Source organism: Stegodyphus dumicola, chromosome 3, assembly GCF_044657685.1.
Source record: "Stegodyphus dumicola isolate Sdum_Otavi_A_Nest chromosome 3, ASM4465768v1".
In the NCBI taxonomy this organism is placed as follows: Eukaryota; Metazoa; Arthropoda; class Arachnida; order Araneae; family Eresidae; genus Stegodyphus; species Stegodyphus dumicola.
In genome coordinates this window covers 202321922-202339615 of record NC_140770.1, presented here as the reverse complement: position 1 = coordinate 202339615, position 17694 = coordinate 202321922, and the positions used below count along the sequence as shown (strand labels likewise).

General features: G+C 31.2%; 1 protein-coding gene across 1 annotated transcript in view; it reads right to left on the bottom strand.

The window, feature by feature from the left end:
- Nucleotides 1-17694, bottom strand: part of LOC118187858 (uncharacterized) — an 82136-nt gene that overhangs the window by 47215 nt on the left and 17227 nt on the right. The window contains exons 3-5 of the mRNA XM_035358141.2: nucleotides 5674-6058; nucleotides 5475-5573; nucleotides 3074-3308 (exon numbers count right to left, since the gene is read on the bottom strand). Coding sequence (XP_035214032.1) covers nucleotides 3074-3308; nucleotides 5475-5573; nucleotides 5674-6058 — 719 coding nt within the window. The remainder of the gene's footprint in view (nucleotides 1-3073; nucleotides 3309-5474; nucleotides 5574-5673; nucleotides 6059-17694) is intronic.

Here is a 17694-nt window from a genome sequence, read left to right as displayed (position 1 = left end):
ATTCTATAAACAGACATAATTTCTTGTTCAGTTACAGAGTTCCGCTGTTCAAGTCCCATAATTGCTGTGTCGAGAATACTGACTAATTTGTCAATCGAAATTTTTTCGTTTTCAATAACTTCTATGTCACTTTCTTCACTATCGGAAGCAAATTATAATGACGAGGAATTTGATTTAAATCATATCAAAGACGAAATACATCGAGATGAAATACTACATTTAGTAAGGAATTATAAGCCAAATAAAATGAAAACATCTGCCCTGAAGATAAGGATAGTGCTGACAGATCAACTTCCAATTTATTGCGCGCTGCGGCGTTGAAAACATCTGCCCTGAAGATACGGATAGTGGTGACAGATCAACTTCCTATTCATTGCGTGCCGGTCCCCCCCATCCTCCGCCGCAGAGCAGTGTGAAATTGATAAACAGATTTTGGAATGGTTAGGTCATTTTTTGCAGCAATTCCACTTTTGTTTAATGGACATCAAAACATACTTTTGCTTTGGTAGATCCTTTACATATTAGTAAATATATATCGGAAATTCTATTTGACATAATCGAAAGTTCAAGCTTACTTTTATAAAATTGCTCTAACAGTCTGCAAAAAATAATAAGCCGGATCTAATTCGAAGATTAAGGAACAACGCAATCTGCAACATTAACTGAATTAGATAATTTTAGCTTAGCTTATACCGTCCGTTATACATTAAACGTGCATGCTCAAACTTATTTTGCGCATGCGCACACGCATATTCACAGCCATAAAGGTCTTACGCGCGGAGAAAGTTTGTAGCTTTGAGGTCCGGATTATAGATCATTCCGGATTAACGACTTTTGACTGTAGTTATTTGATGACACTGCTTCACTAAATGACATTTCCATACAAGTTGATGATGATAATGCTGTTTGTTTTCTTAAGCATTCAAAATTTCAGAATCATATTGGTATTAGGTACCAGTCTTCCCATGAAAAGCTTTTAAATAATGACTTTCATATTGTGCACCTTGTTAGTGTGAAATAAAAGAAAGAAATGCTGAACTACAAGTGATTGTTGATGAGTTAAGTACAGTATTAATAACAGTTCTCTCTAAATATGTATGGTTGAGTTTCCCTTCAACTTATATACATATAATAAATATGTGTAAGATATAATAAAATATGATGGCTACATTAAAAATAGTTAGCAACCTCAATTGACTATTCTAAATTTTATGTTCTCCCCTTAAGTTCATTTTCCCTCTCAAATTCAAGATCTTTCCAAATTACATAACGCTGCTTGCAAAGGGAACTAAAACCTAAAATTAACCAATCACAGCTTAGCTGTATATATGCTTCCAAAAATGGAACAGTAGGCATAAATGGGTTAACTTCTCCTGCCATGCGTAATTGTCTTTCTTATTCTGTATCTAAGAGCCCATGTTCATAAAACATATTATTGCTAATTATGATCTAGAACTATTTCATCTAAAAAAAAAAAAAAACTGATTTGATGTGCATCATCATGGAATAAAGTTATGTTTTGAAATCGTCTCTCTCTCTCTCAGTTTATAGGTTCCGGAAACCGCAACATTGAGTACAAAATATCGAAGAAAAAATACTTACTGAATAATGACATCATAATTACCAAATAATAATGAGTCATAACGGAAATACCAAATTATTGACTTTAAAGTTTTCTCCCCTCTAATTTGCATCGAGGTAAAAAAGCAGACGATTCAGTCAACTCTTCTTTCAAGTTCATGATTCACATTGTTGTATTTTCTGAGCTTTGTTATTTCACAAGATTATTTAGTGCTGCCTTTTTTTTAATCCAGATATTTTGTGGATAAAATAAGAATATTTTTAATTTCAGCCTTTTTTAATACAATTACAGATAAGAAACGCACTCATGATTTTACTGCTTGCAATGTTTAAAAAAGTAAACACGTTGTATTGACGGTAGTGCAAAAAGTGCAAATTCTGCAAAAGATGGAGACAGGCGCTACTCCTCGGTTTATAGCAGAATCGTATGGAATTGCGATACAATTGTGTATGATATAGAGAAAAATAAAGAAAAGCTGTTGAAATTTTACAGCAACAGTGATTCTAACACCGGAATTCAAAACCGGAAATCTTTGCATGAGGCGAAAACGGCAAATCTCGATGCTGTGTATATATAATACAATGAATAATATAATCAATTTATATATGTAATAATAATTTGATGCACATAATAAGTTATTGCAATAATATATATAATAATTTAATTAAATATATCTAATACGCCTTATTTATTTTGCACTTTTAGTCTGAATATCATGATTTATCTTTCCTGTCCTGAAATCCGCAAAATCCTAAAATGCGCACAACCTCTGGTCCCAAGCTTTATGGATTTCTGGACTTCTACTGTATATATATATATATATATATATATGTATACACATATATACTTACTAGGTGTTACATCAGTACAGCCCAAATTCTGCACGGCCCAATTCTTCATTAGGAATACATAAAAAATGCCTAAAGAACTGCAGCGGTACTTTCCATAGTTTTTAAGATAAATGTTTCTAAAAACAGTTTACAGACATCTTCACAAGTCAAGACAAGTCATTATTTTGTCAGTTGAAATTTCAGAATAATTTGAATAGTGCATCTGAAAATTATTTCTCAAGGTGAGCGATTTTTTAATACATTTTCATGAAAGGAAAAAATTTATTAAATGCTAATTTTAACATATATGATAGCTTAATTAATAATCTAAAACAGTACAAAAATTATGATGTTAGGATTTAAACCCTTTTTGTTTCTAAAGTTAGACTTAGCGATGCAAAATTCCCCATACCGTGGGACAATTCGCTGCAACTCCCATCCATCCTGAGGGAGCATGTTAAACAAACGTGCACCAACTCAGAAGGGTTAAAGAAAAGTTTAGCAGTATACATATTTTAATTCATCTAAAAATTCAAATATGCAATAGAATAATAATGTGAGACTTATAAATAAGTAATAGCAATACTAAGATGAGTTTACATCAAAATAATGATAAAAATGTAACATCAACTGTTGGATAAAAAATTATTAAATTACTAACCTGGGGATCCATAAAACATGAAAGTTCTGATAAAGCAGTAAGACAAGAATTTAGGAATAAAATGCAATTTGATTTCACTTTCATTAGGTTTAAAATGGAGAAGTACAATGTGCTGTTAAAAATGGGAAGTAAATCTTCTGCAGGGATGGCAGATCTGCTACTGGACAAAATATGCAAAGGCATGAGGATGAAACAGAGATGCTCTTTGGTGAGAGGTTTATATTTCTCTGATAGCCTAAAAATATTCACAGTATTCTTGTTTAATAAGGAACGCAATATTCAAATAGAAGAACAAAAAATATATGCAATTCTAACAATATACAGACTTATATAAACAAGAAATTTTTAATGAAAAGGTATGTTTCATACTATTTGAGAAACCGAAAAATTTACATGAAAAACACGAATAGTTTTTATATACTTATTCCTGCACTTGCAAATAAATTAAATTACTACTAACAACAAATAAAAGCTTGAAAAATAAAAAGCTTTCAAAAGATGTCATATGGTTTTAAAAATATTTATTTTTGACATGGATTGAAGATAATCTTATATTTATTTAGATGAAATGCTTCTTTTGTCAACAAATTTACAAATTCATACTCTAAACAAGATAACTTTCTCACTCTTAGACACATTAAACTTCCATGTGCAGAATTTTTCTTCATTACCTTTAGCAAAAAGGCTAAAAAGAAAACATGATTTTGCAATGAGTCACTATAAATGCATTGTTTCCCATTTCATTCAAGTCGCTTGCCAAAGTAAAGATATTTACTTTTCAAATTTAATGTCTGTTATCAATTAACAAACTAAGCTACCTAAAAGCAAAGATGCAGTTCTTAAGATTATTATTATTTTACTTTTTTTAACTCACTGATTTAAATAAAAATGCATTTTATTTACAATATATTTAATAAAAACAGTAAATATCTTTACCAAATTAACTAATTATCTACTTTTCCCATTTCAAATACAGAAAAGATATATAATGTTCGCATATCGGTCTAAATGTGTATTCATGTAATATCCCATAAAACCCACTGCACTATTCTACCTGCTCCCTCTCTACTGATGGACTATATTAAACTTTAAAAAAAGGCCAAAAATTATGTACTCTATTACCCTGAAGTTACATGAGAGGTGAGATTGATAAAAAGCAAAAAAGGCAGAATCTAACTTTTCCTTGGATATTATTTTAAGTAAATAGGTGCAAAGACTGGGGGAGGGGGATTGTTTAGAAGAGAAGGTATATAGTAAAGAATGTAGTTTCCATGCATATCAAAACAAAACATTATTAAAATAAATATGCAACATGTTACTTCAATCCTGTTGGCTTCATAAAATTTAACAAATTCTTCTAATGACTCAGTTTACAATTACAAAGTGGGAAAAAAGAATGTCAAACATTGTTCTTTGCTTTTTTTGCACCAAAAAACACAACACTGTCTGTGAACAGAACATTGTGAACACAATTATAATTTAATGTTTTTCTTGGAGTAGAGAAAAGATTTAGAGTATTTGGCATAAATTATTATGCTTTGATACATATTATTTCTTTAAAGCCAGTTCTAATATATATATATATATATATATATAAAGTAATGCTTTATTTACCAGCTTCTGAATAACTAATAATAATTTCAAAAGCAATTTAATTACAAACATAATTGTGCCAAAAAAAAAAAAAAAAAAAGGGAGTAGCTGCATAACTTCATCTCTGCATGAGTTGGTGCATTACTGTACATACAAAAATGCTGGTAACAAATATTTGCGAGCTTTTAGAATAAATGAAGATTAATTTTTGAGTCTGTTAGTTCAGCCTGCACCTTTCCAAATAGGAATGTTGAAAAAAAATTTTAAAATGAAAACATCTGTAGAAACTACTCCATTTTAGGAGTGACTATATATTGCAAAGAAAACAAACAAAAATATATCATCACATTAACATACACAATAAGAAATTTTTATGCTCAAAATCAAACGCCTTGTGATTTTTACCTAGCACAAAAAAAATCTATTAAATATGTCAAATCTGTTGATTAAAATGGATATATCCATTCATATACAATGAAAATAGTAAGAATTTGATACATCAATTGATAGAATTGTATTCAATAATAAGAAAATCTTAAAACTTAATGGACCAGATGCCTGATCTTATCGGCAAGCACTGAGGATGTAACAGAACACGAGATAAAAATATTAACACAGAGGTTTAATGATGGAATGGAATGAAAAGAATACTTTTATGAAGAGTCTAAAAACATCAAATGATCTTAATAACTTTAATATAATTCAAAATTAAAGTAAATACATTAAATAATGAAACTACTCTTAAAACATGCTTTGAATTAGTGAAAAATTATATCATTATTTTAAATTCATGAAATTTCTCAAATACCTTAAAAGTGATGATGTGAGATGTATACTAGGTACAAACAGTTGGTGATTTGCTAGTAACCTGATTACTTCTTTTATAGCTGGCTCTATGCTAGGATCACTATGAATATACAAAGAAAATAAAAAATTTCACAAAATAATGTAAAGAAAATATATGTATTTCTAGAAGACTTATGTGTTAGTAACTCATAAATAAATACCTAGAGAAGACAACTAGAAGAATGTCAGCAATCTTTTCACACATTTCACTTTCTTCTAATGATTGTGAGATATCATCACAAAGTCTTTGAATTAAATCAAAATCATTACAAAGAAGAACTCTAAGATACGGAAAATTCAAGAATTCTTTTAAAACCATAATACAGCATTCACTAACAGTCATCTCTTGCATATCTGTAATCTGAATTCCAGAAATAATTTGATTCATTATATTCCTGGTTGATTTGTTAAGCACTTCCTTCTGAGGTATTGATGAGAATTTTGAAGATGTCCACAATGGTACTGAAGTGTTGAAAAAATTCACTGCTCGCTTTCTAACATAAAAACTGGTGCACGAAAAACTTGACAGTACAAAATCAATGAGATCTAAAAATTTAATAAATAAAAGTAATTAGTACCTTTACACAATGTAAATGAACATAGTTATGAATATGTATGCAATTTCATTTATATAAAAAGCAATAATCTAATATAATAGTATTAATTGGTTAATATATATTAGTTAACAACATATAAAGTCATTCTTTGAGTCGGCTTGAAAGCACAGCATGTTAGGAACTTTCTGCTTTAGCTTTTAATGCACAGCTGTTTGGTTCCACGAACTGTTACTACTAAAAAAAAAAAACTAATTTACTTTTCTTACTTGGTTAGATACTTTGCTTTATTTTATTTTACTGAAAATGCTGGCAGTAAAATACCACTTAATTTTTAATCCCAGACAAGAATATAGGTTCTTTTTTTAGTACTTTTCTGTTTTGCAGGAGCAAATCTTGCCAAGCAGACTTTAATGGCGAGAACATACAGTATACACATAAAAAATGTTAGTTCTAAGAATTTTTTATTTTGAAGGCTTAAACCTTTTAATATCGTTTAAAATTTTGTAAAAAGCCAATAAATTTGTAAAAAGACATTAATTTAAGATTTTACTATGCTTTCATGGTTCAACATTCTGATTCGGCGGTTCATATGATGTGACCCCAAATGATCTCATCTCACATAAACTACACAACAAAAATCTAATTTTCTCAGTAATTATCTACATTAACTGCAAGTTAAATCTTAATTTGGAATACAAGTTTAAATGCAAGAATTATTTCAATTAATACAAATAGCTTACTCAGAAATTATGCAAAATTGCAGTGCTTTATTTTGCTAGTGCATTCTCATTAGAATTGATGAATTTAACGCTTGACTTTGCCTTTTCTATATTTTCGCCTTTGGGTGAACGGTGTGATTGCATCCTAATTGACTTAATTACTGCAAATGGCCTTGGCATAAAATTGAATTATCTGGTAAAAATTTCTGTGTAATTTGTAAACCAATATTGAAAGAAACAATCAATCTGATAAGAAATGGCTGCTATTTGTTTGGAAAATGAGGCTTAAAAGGTTACCAGGGAGGATATTCTGTTTGGCATCAGTTGTATCATTATTGGTGACTTTATCATCTGTGCCAGCAAAATGGAAAAGTACCTTAAAAAAAAAAAAAAAAAAAAAAAAAAAAAAAAAAAAAAAAAAATCTTTGAAAATACAGTATAAGGTCCAAAAACTGACTTGTTGAGACTGACTCATTCGGTGATTCTGGATTTGGGATTTTTCTGGATTATGAGTTTAAATCTAGTAAGACAACATATAGAAATTATAAAATTAAAAATACTGTTACGAATTTGGTATTTAAAAAGCTAATGTTAGTTCAATTATAAATTAAATGGTTTTATTTCTCGTGCAGTGCAGCGCGTGACGAATATTAAGAGAAAGCTAAGCCGGAAAAATTAAAAATACAAGAGCGCGTGCGTTAAATAAATAAATATCTCTTTTTGATTTCGAGAAAGTGCTGGAAAATTCTAGCGCGTGATTTTAAAATCTTATAAAAGGAGGAAAACATCTCAGTTAGTAGTAGTTGCTTAATTTACTGTTGTTTAGAAAACTGCTCTTGTTGATTGTAGCGAATTCGCGGATTAGCGTTCTTTAGCTGTTTTGAATTACGTTCTAATGGACATTTGAGTAGTTAAAAGATAACTACTGTGAGATATTGTAATACTGCATGATAATTTGAGAAAATTTAAGCATTTTTGTTGTGATAATAATAAATTTTTGTTCATTTTTCATCGGACTTGTGCATTCATTTAGTAACGAATCCGTACGCACGCAACAATACGTAATAGTGGCTTATAAAATAATGAAGCATAAATGACCTTAAGGGAATCAAAATTTATACACATGCATATGAAAAAAACCTCAATATTTATTCGTTTTGCTTTATTAACATTTCTCTCCGTTTAAGTTAAACAACCTACACGGAAAGAAACTGCTTTTTTTGAGAAAATATTTTTTCTTTAATTTTACAGATAGGCATAATTTCTTGTTCAGTTACAAAGTTGCATTGCTTAAATCCTGATTTCTGTTACTTTCTTCACTATTGGCAGCGATTTTTTTTCTTGATTTAGAACCATTCAATGATGTTTCAATGCAGAATGATTCAGTCTGAGATGAAGGCCAAGCAATAAGTGGAGTCAAATCATTGATCAAACAGATTTTTTTACTAATAAATGATTGTTTCTTCAATAGGCAGGTATATTTCATTAGTGCCAAAATGAAATTAAGATACAGAACTCTCCACATTTTTTATTATGGTGTGGTGTATTTAATTATGGCAAAGCACACTAGGTCTGTCTGCCTAAGGGGAGGGATGCCTTCGTGGAGGACTTTCTAAGGGAAACTGGCTCGTATACACGTTACACATGGGGAAAACCCCGAAAACACCCATGCAGCCAGCCCGTTTGCGGGATTCGAACCTTGGACCGAACTGCCAGTGTTCAGTGACTTTACCGCTCGGCCACTGGTGGGCACATTTTTTTTTGTTATGAATAAAAATCAAATGCACATGTATAAAACGTACAAAAAATCAATAATAATAAAAGGTTTCTTGTAATTTAGAGGTCTGGATTTTGGATTTTGTACTGCATTTTAAAAAGACAAAATATTTCCTAAAGGTGGAATAATCTGTTAATTTATAAATACAAAAACATAAATTTTGTAATTACACGAGAAGGATGTTTATGTTCTCATCAGTAACATCAATTTTGAAAGGTAAAAAAATGTTGCATCAAGTGACTAGTAATCATGTAGTATGCGATCTTGTGGCACTAAAATTGGTTATTGCTTTAACAGTTTCTTTCGACAACATTTTATTGCAAGCTGGAATTTAAAAAAGTATTTTATTGTTGCCATTTAAGATATAAATAACTAACTGAAAAGTGGTTGATTGCATACTAAATGATTATCGAATGATTTGCTGAATAACCATGGTCTATAAACTCTTACTAAATGATGCTAATATTTGCTTGCTTTTACATAAAGTTAAAAAGAGTTACATGAAAGTATATATAATAGCATATTTATTTAAATTATACTATGTATAATGCCATACAGTTCTTAATTTTCAACATTTATTGCATGAATTAAATTTGGGAGCCTTCACATTTAAACATGCATATGATATATATTACACATATCAAAGTATGACTTCGTCCTTTTTGTTCTTAGCTCTATTGTTTGTAACCACTGTTGATAAGATTTTAATTAAGGTAAAATAACATGCCAAACAAATATCAATTTAGAAGTCAAACAAAAATGTTTTGTCTTATCACTATATCTTATATCGTTCATTTGCACTTTGGCAGCTGAGGATTATGGTTCGGTAAACCATCGAAACTAGTCCTGTGAAATTTACAGATATAACGCTGATTTTTGTTATCTGATTTCTAATTTAAGACTTTAGTTCTTCGTAACTTTTTGCCCAGCCATTGGAAGTAATATTTATATATATATTTTGCTTTGACTCCAATTATAATTTTAATTTTAGATGTTTTAAGTTTATATTATATCATATATATATATATATATATATGATATATAAACTTAAAGCATCTAAAGTTAAAATTAAATTGGAATCAAAACAAAGCAATTCCTCAACAATATTAATTATTATACCTATGTATAAGAGGTGTAACACAATATCTAAACACATCAAATTTAAAATAAGAATTCATTAGTAGAACAAACTTGAAAAATAAAAATACAAAAAGGAAAAATATATAAAATTATAAAAATTAATCTCCTTTTACTGAAACTTTAGAACTCATCAGGAGAATATGAATTAAAGTTTCATAAAAGTCAATTAAATATGTTTCGAAATATTGTTACGGATTTTGTATTTAATTTGCTAATTTTTAGTAGAATTGTTATTAAATTGTTTTATATCCCGTACAATGCTGTACGAGACTTATTTGAAGAGAAAGCTATGCTGGAAAAGTTAAAATACAGGAGCACGTGCATTTTTAATAAATAGATATCTCGTAAACGTACTCTTGCTATCCAGAAAAATCGAAATACGAAAATGATCTCGAGCATTTAAAAAGCTTATAAGACCTGGAGGAAAACATCTCAATTCAGTGTTTGTTTACATATTGCTGTTAATGATTTTAGCGAATTAGTGGTAAAATCGGATTAGCTTTCTCTGTTTTGAATTAAGTTCTGTTGAACGTTTTAGTAGTTTAAAAGATAACTACTGTGAGATATTAGGATATTGTACAAATATCTCTAAGGAAATTTAAGCATTTTGTTTTTATTTGTTGTGATAAGAATAAATTTTATTTACTTTTCATCGGACTTGTGCATTCAATTTATTATGAACCCGTACGCATGCAACAATATGTATGAAACTGTAATTCATTTTACATTGATGAGTTCTGATTTGGAGTTTCAGTAAAAGACAATTTTTATATTTTTATAATTCTACATATTTTTCCTTTTTGCATATTTTTTTTTTGACTTTGTTCTACTAATGAATTCTTATTTTAATTTTGATATGTTTAGAAATTGTGTCAAATCTCTTATACACGGTTGCAATTACAGTCAAGAGTCTTTAATCCAGAAGTCCATAATCCGGAATGGTCTATAATCCGGACCTCAAAGCTACAAACTCTCTGCGCATGCGTCAACGCATAATGCGTTAACACATGTGCATAATACCTTTATGTACGCGCATATGAATCTACGCATGCGCATAATACGTTTATGCATGCGCGTTTAATGTATAACAGACAATACAAGTTAAACTAAAAGTATCTAATTATCTATTTCAGTTAATGTTGCAGATTTTGTTGTTCCTTAATCTTCTAATTGGATCCAGCTTATTATTTTTTGCAGACTGTTAGAGCAATTTTATAAAAGTAAGCTTGAACTTTCGATTATGTCAAAAAGAATTTCCGATTCTGGAGCTACCAAAGGATCTACAAAGCGAAAGCATGTTCCGATGTCCATCAAAAAAAAAAAAAAAAAAAAAAAAAAAAAAAAAAAAAAGTGGAATTGCTGCAAAAAATGGATAAAGGCATATCCTTTGATTCTCAAATAATTCTGAAATATGTTTATGAATTTCACACTGCTCTGTGGGGGGGGGGACGACGCAGCGCGCAATGAACTAGAAGTTGATCTGTCAGCACCATCCTTATCTTCAGGGCAGATGTTTTTATTTTATTCGGCTTATAATTCCTTACTAAATGTAGTATTTCATCTGCATGTACTCCGTCTTTGTTATGATTTAAATCAAATTCCTCGTCATTATAAATATCACGAACACACATGAAATAGTTTTCTGGGTGCAATTTTCTAATTTCGGCTATGCGTAAGGTATGCTTTATGCATACGGGCGTTGAAAGAAATGTTTAATAAAGTAAACAAATAAATATTAAGCTTTTTTTTGTAAATTTTGATACCCTTTAGACCATAATTGTTCTTTATTTCATAAATTACAGTTTCATATTTTTAATTTTATAATTTCTGCATGCCATCTTACCAGATTTAAACTGATGATCTATAATCCGGAAAAACTGATAATCTGGAATCCCCGAAGTCCCAAAGAGTCCGAATTAAAGACTTTTGACTGTATTAATATTGTTGAGGAATTGCTTTGCTTTGATTCTAATTCAATTTTAACTTTAGATGCTTTAAGTTTCTTTTTATTTCAATCCTGCAGCTGCAGTGCAGGACATGTTTAAAAAATTTTGTTTTAATTTTTAGCCTATTATTATGTTTCCTTTTGAATATATATATATACACACACACACATTGAATGATCTAAAATTCATTGAATTCAAAAACAAGTTTTTCTAATACTTGTGCAATAGCTGCAAAGTAGGATAATAATAATTTATTCACTAAAGAAATATTGATTATATTATCTCCTAATATAAATTTAGTAGAATGTATCAAAAAGAGGGAACCCATATGTAGGAAGGTTAATTCCGAAAATTGTGTTTTAAAGGAACTTGAATGTAAATCATGAAAAAAACTTTTTAAGGGTACAGTAAGACCCCGCTTAACGCGGGGGGATACGTTCCATCAAAGTAGAGCGTAATGCGAAACAGCGCTAAACGAGGCTATCTTTACATGTAAATATTGGGGTTAGGGGAAGATGGCTAGGAAATTGGTTAGGTATTAAATTTAAAAAGTATGTTTTTTTAATAAAAATAAAAACCAAACATTTATTTCTTAAAGCCCAAATTAATACCACATTATTATTTCTTGCAAAAATAAAAACAAAATATAAATAACAAAACGAATATTCTTAAAAAAAAAAAAAACAAATAAAATTCTAAGTCAGTCATATTTAGTTAGCCTTCCGCGTTTTCAGTGTTCTGCCTTTTTGTGACAAAAGCATCTAATGTTGTTTGCCTTTTTCTTTTGCGTTGTTCTCTTAAAAGGTCTTCATAAACGGATAGAGCATCTCTAACACCACGCCTTACTTTTGAGCTCCTGTCAAAATTCGGATCATTTTCAATGAATTGATCCATTATTTCAGTTAAGGTAGACAAACTCCTTTTTACAAACGCCATCGAAAGTTCTTTTTGCTCTTCTTCTGAATCACTGCTGTCAACATTTTTGTTTTCTTCTTGTTCAGTTAATTCCTTGAGCTCATCATTAGAAAGACTAGCCGCTGCTTCTTGAATTATTTCTTCGACATCTTCCACATTTACCTCTTCAAAATATGTCTGTATAATACCGCACCAAACAAGAAATACAAGTACACTCTTTCGGATATGTATTTGAAACCTATCGCTGCATAATATTTCGGGGAATCCCCGTATGCTGCGAGCGATTTCGTGGAATCCCCGGGTTGAAATAAAAGAGCGCTAAACCGAAACAGCGTTAAGCGGGGTCTTACTGTACTTGAAATTAAATCATGAATAACACAATTTTACACTGTAAACAAAAAATTAAAAAACAAGTAATTATTGCTATTGATCAGAAATTAGTTGACTTTTCAAGGGGAACAAACCAACTCCTGTTCTATGAACAATAATTAATAAATGTGAAGGTGTTTCCTCTTTTACTCAAGTAAGAATGATGATGCCAAACTGGCAAATTAAGTTAGGCCAAAATTGTAGTTCCATGAAGTGATGGGAATATAGCCAAAGTAGAGTATCAAATAACTCATTCTGAATGAAGCATTTTTGCTAATACAAGATTCTTTAGAAATTTTGAGTGAAAAGCCAATTTAGTAAAATTTACAAGATACTTGAGTAAATGTCCCCCGACACCTTCGCTTTTATGCATGTTAATTCAAGACTATTTTTTATAAAAATAAACATAATAAACAGTAGTAATCTTAACTGGAATTATGAAATTGAAAGAAACATGAGAAAAATAAGAAACATAACTGTGCTATATTTACAAAAACAAATCAAATAAAAGTTGAAAAATTGAATTATATATAATAAGAAAGTAAAACGTGAAATGTACATGAAAATATAAAAGGCCAGAAAATGCATTAATTAACTTACGTTCTTTCTAGTGGGATCTCAGTAAAGTGTTCTCTTCTGTGTCTTACTCAGAAGGGGTGCGTGTCCGAAATTCCGTTATCGGCAGTGGGGATACTTTGAACTATTACAGGCGGCGAAACTTTTGAGAAGCTATTTTTGGGACGTGGCAGGGACTAGGAATGCTGGAGGGAGGTTTGTTACGGAGTTCTTATGCGAGTGAAAAACGTCTGTTAAAATTTTGAATATACTAACTAGTGAATGGAAATTAATTAATAAGAATTAATTATTAATTAATTCCCCCCCTCCACAGATCAGCGTGAAATTGATAAACAGATTTCGGAATGGTCAGAGAAACAAAGGTTATGCCTTTATTTATTTTTTGTAGCAATTCAACTTTTTGTTTAATGGACATCGAAACATGCTTTCGCTTTGTAGATCCTTCGGCAGCTCCAGAATCGGAAATTCTTTTTGACATAGTTGAAAGTTGAAGCTTACTTTTATAAGATTGCTCTAACAGTTTGCAAAAAATAATAAGTCGGACCCAATTAGAAGATTAAGGAACAACGCTATTTGCAACATTAACTGAAATAGATAATTAGATAATTTTAGCTTAGCTTATACCGTCCGTTATACATTAAACTCGCATGCGTAAACGTTTTATGCGCATGTGTAGACGCATTTGTTGGCTTTAGTTTTCCACATGCAAATTTTGATCGGAGGTCAATCGGCGGTAAGCTAACGTGGTTGCCGCTGACTGGCCGATGACGTCAAGATCAGCGGGTTGGCCGAGTACTATATATATGTATGCCGGTATCGGCGAATGTCTTGTTGTCTTGTGCTATTATGAGTTAGCATAATGCTAGTTTGCTTTCAATCAAATGATTTTAAATGTAAAGACTACAGTGTTAGCTCTTTTATTTTAATTTACGGAATAAAGCATAAATTTTATTTAGATTAGTCTTAGCTTTATTTAAGGGAAGCAAAATATGCTTTGCCTTTATCATCACCACTGCCAACAGGGTTATGGGCCCAGCGCCAACAGCTAATCGGTCATCCAGTTCAACTCAGCATTGAAGGAATGTAGGTGAAGAAGGCCGTTATCCACGAAAAGAAGCTGACCTGTCTTAGAAGTTTGTTCAAGTTGTTTTGCTCACACTTAATTGAAGATGTCATTACTACCTGAAGGTTTTGAGCTGTTAAACCATGACAACTGGGATCGATGGAAAGTCGACATGAAAATGCTGTTACTGGATAGAAATTGTTGGAGCTTCATAGAGGACAAAGAAGAAGAATTAGATAAAAGTGCAACAAGGCGTGAAAAGCAGGAGTTCACACTGAGAGAGAACAGAGCCTTCACTACATTATATTATGGAATTAAAACTGAGTTCAGGCCGTTGATACAAGAATGTTCAAGTGGTAAAGAAGCATGGGAAGTTCTACAGAAGCAATTCGAACCCAAAACTAGAGCAAGGATAATTCAGTTACTGGATGAATTTTTTAGTATTAGATATACACCAAATGAAGAAATAGGATTATTCATCGCGAGGATAAGAATGACTGCGAAGAAGTTGGCTGAAGCTGGTCACAACTTGGCAGATCTTTTTAAAGGATTTCAGGCAATAAGGAGATTACCCCCGGAATACTTCGGGCATTGTACAGTTGATCTATAGGTGGAAGGATGAAGATTTTACGCTGGAAAGAATTGCTGAAGAACTGGTAAGGGAAGAAAGCAGACTTCGCCAGGTAAATGCCATTTTAGAAGACAGCAAGGTAAGCATGTTTAATACTACTGATTCAAATGCAGGGAAAGATAAAGTTGAAAATAAAACTAAATCTAAGAAAAAGATGGGGAATATGAGAATAGAACCTTGTTTCAGATGTCATAAATTTGGGCACTTAATCGCTCAATGTAAAGAAAATGTAAGTAAAAATCAGAAGTTTAAAATAGACGATAAAAATGGACAGTTTAAAGATAAAGAATTAATGTTAGTAGAAAATTATGTAACAACTACAGATAAAGGAGGTAATGCAGATAAATTTAATTGGGTCGTAGATACTGCAGCTACAACTCATTTCTGTAATAATAGAAATTTAATGACAAATTTCGAAGAAATAAACAATATACGTATGTCTTTAGCTGAAGGAAATTGTGAAAGTAAAGTACAGTCAAAATTCTTTAATTCTGACACCCATAATTCGGAATGATCTATAATCCAGACCTCAAAACTAAAAACTTTCTGCGCATGCGCCGCGTTGACACATGCGCATAGGCGTTTACGCGTGCGCGTAAGACCTTTTACGACTGCGCATATGAGTGTGCGCAAGTGCAGAATACGTTTTCGCGTGCGCGTTTTATGTATAATGGACGTATAAGCTAAAATTATCTAATTATCTATTTCAGTTAATGTTGATGACTGTGTTGTTCCTTAATTTTTGAATTGGATCCGGCTTATTATCCTTAATTTTTGAATTGGATCCGGCTTATTATTTTCTGCAGACTGTAAGAGCAATTTTATAAAGGTAAGCTTAAATTTTCGATTATATCAAATAGAATTTCCGATATATATTTGTTAATATGTAAAGGATCTAAAGCGAAAGTATGTTTTGAAATCCGAAATCTGTTTATCAATTTCACGCTGCTCGGCGGGGGGAACGCCGCGGCGGGAGCGTAATGAATTGGAAGTTGATGTGTCAGCACTATCCTTATCTTCAGCGCAGATGTTTTTATTTTATTTGGCTTATAATTCCTTACCAAATGTAGTATTTCATCTCGATATGCTTCGTCTTTGATATGATTTAAAACAAGTTCCTCGTCATTATAATTCGCTTCCGATAGCAAAGAAAAGTGACAGAGGTTATTGAAAACGAAAAAATTTCGATTGACAAATTAGTCGGTGTTCTTGACACAGCAATTATAGGACTTGAACAGCAGAACTTTGTAACTGAACAAGAAATTATGTCTGTTTAATAGAATTAAAGAGAAAGTATTATCACATGAAACGAAGCAAAACTTAAACAACTTACATTGAAAGAAATGTTTATTTAAGTAAACAAATAAATATTAAGCTTTTTCTTTTTGCAAATTTTGATACCCTTTAGATCATAACTGCTCTTTATTTCATAAATTACGGTTTCATATTTTTAATTTTAGAATTTCTGCATGCCATCTTACGAGATTTAAACTGATGATCTATAATCTGGAATCGCCGAAGTCCCGACGAGTCCGGATTAACGACTTTTGACTGTACTAGGAAAGGGTACCGTCAAATTTGCAGTGAAAGTAGGCAATCGAATAAATTGGATTGAGTTAGATAATGTGTTATATAATCCAAATCTAAGAAGAAATTTATTATCGGGAGCAAGGTATTATCAGGAGCAAGGTTAGGCAGGTGCTCATTTTGTGATTTCAAAAGGGAAGATATGGATATACTTTAATAATTGGGATAGATTATGCTACGCTAAACGATATGACGGACTTTATCATGTAAAACCATTTAGATATGCAAGAGATAAAAAGGAGGTTGGTTGCGGTACAGAAATTGGAAGGTTAAATAAAGCAGACGATGAATTGCTATGGCATCGGAGATTTAGCCACGTAAATTTTGATTATATTAAGAAAACTAGTAAGAATCAAAGTGTGAAAGGGTTATCAGAAATACGAAAACCAATGGAGAGGTGTGAACCGTGTATTATTGCTAAATCTAGTAGAATAACTTTTAAAAATGTTTCAAAGAGATTGGATAAACAAACCATTGCAGTTGGTTTATTTAGACGTTTGTGGCCCACTACCAGTTCTATCTAAGGGTGGGAGTAAATATTGTCTTGCTATTGTGGATGACTATAGTAGATTAGTAACAGTGTATTGTATGAAAAATAAAAATGAATCGTTCTACAACTTTAAGAATTATCATAGGCAAATGGAAAGACTGACGAATAGAAAGTTAATAAGTATACGCGCTGATAATGGTGGGGAATTCTGTAACAGGCAATTCGAAGGGTACTTAGCTGAAAATGGAATTAGTGTTGAATGCACAAACACGTACACCCCAGAAGAGAACGGTGTGTGTGAACGTTTTAACCAAACGGCATTAGACGCAGTTAAAGCTATGCTTAATGATGGTAAAATGGGAAAAGAATGGTGGGCAGAAGCTCTTGGCTGTTTCGTACATACGTGGAACAG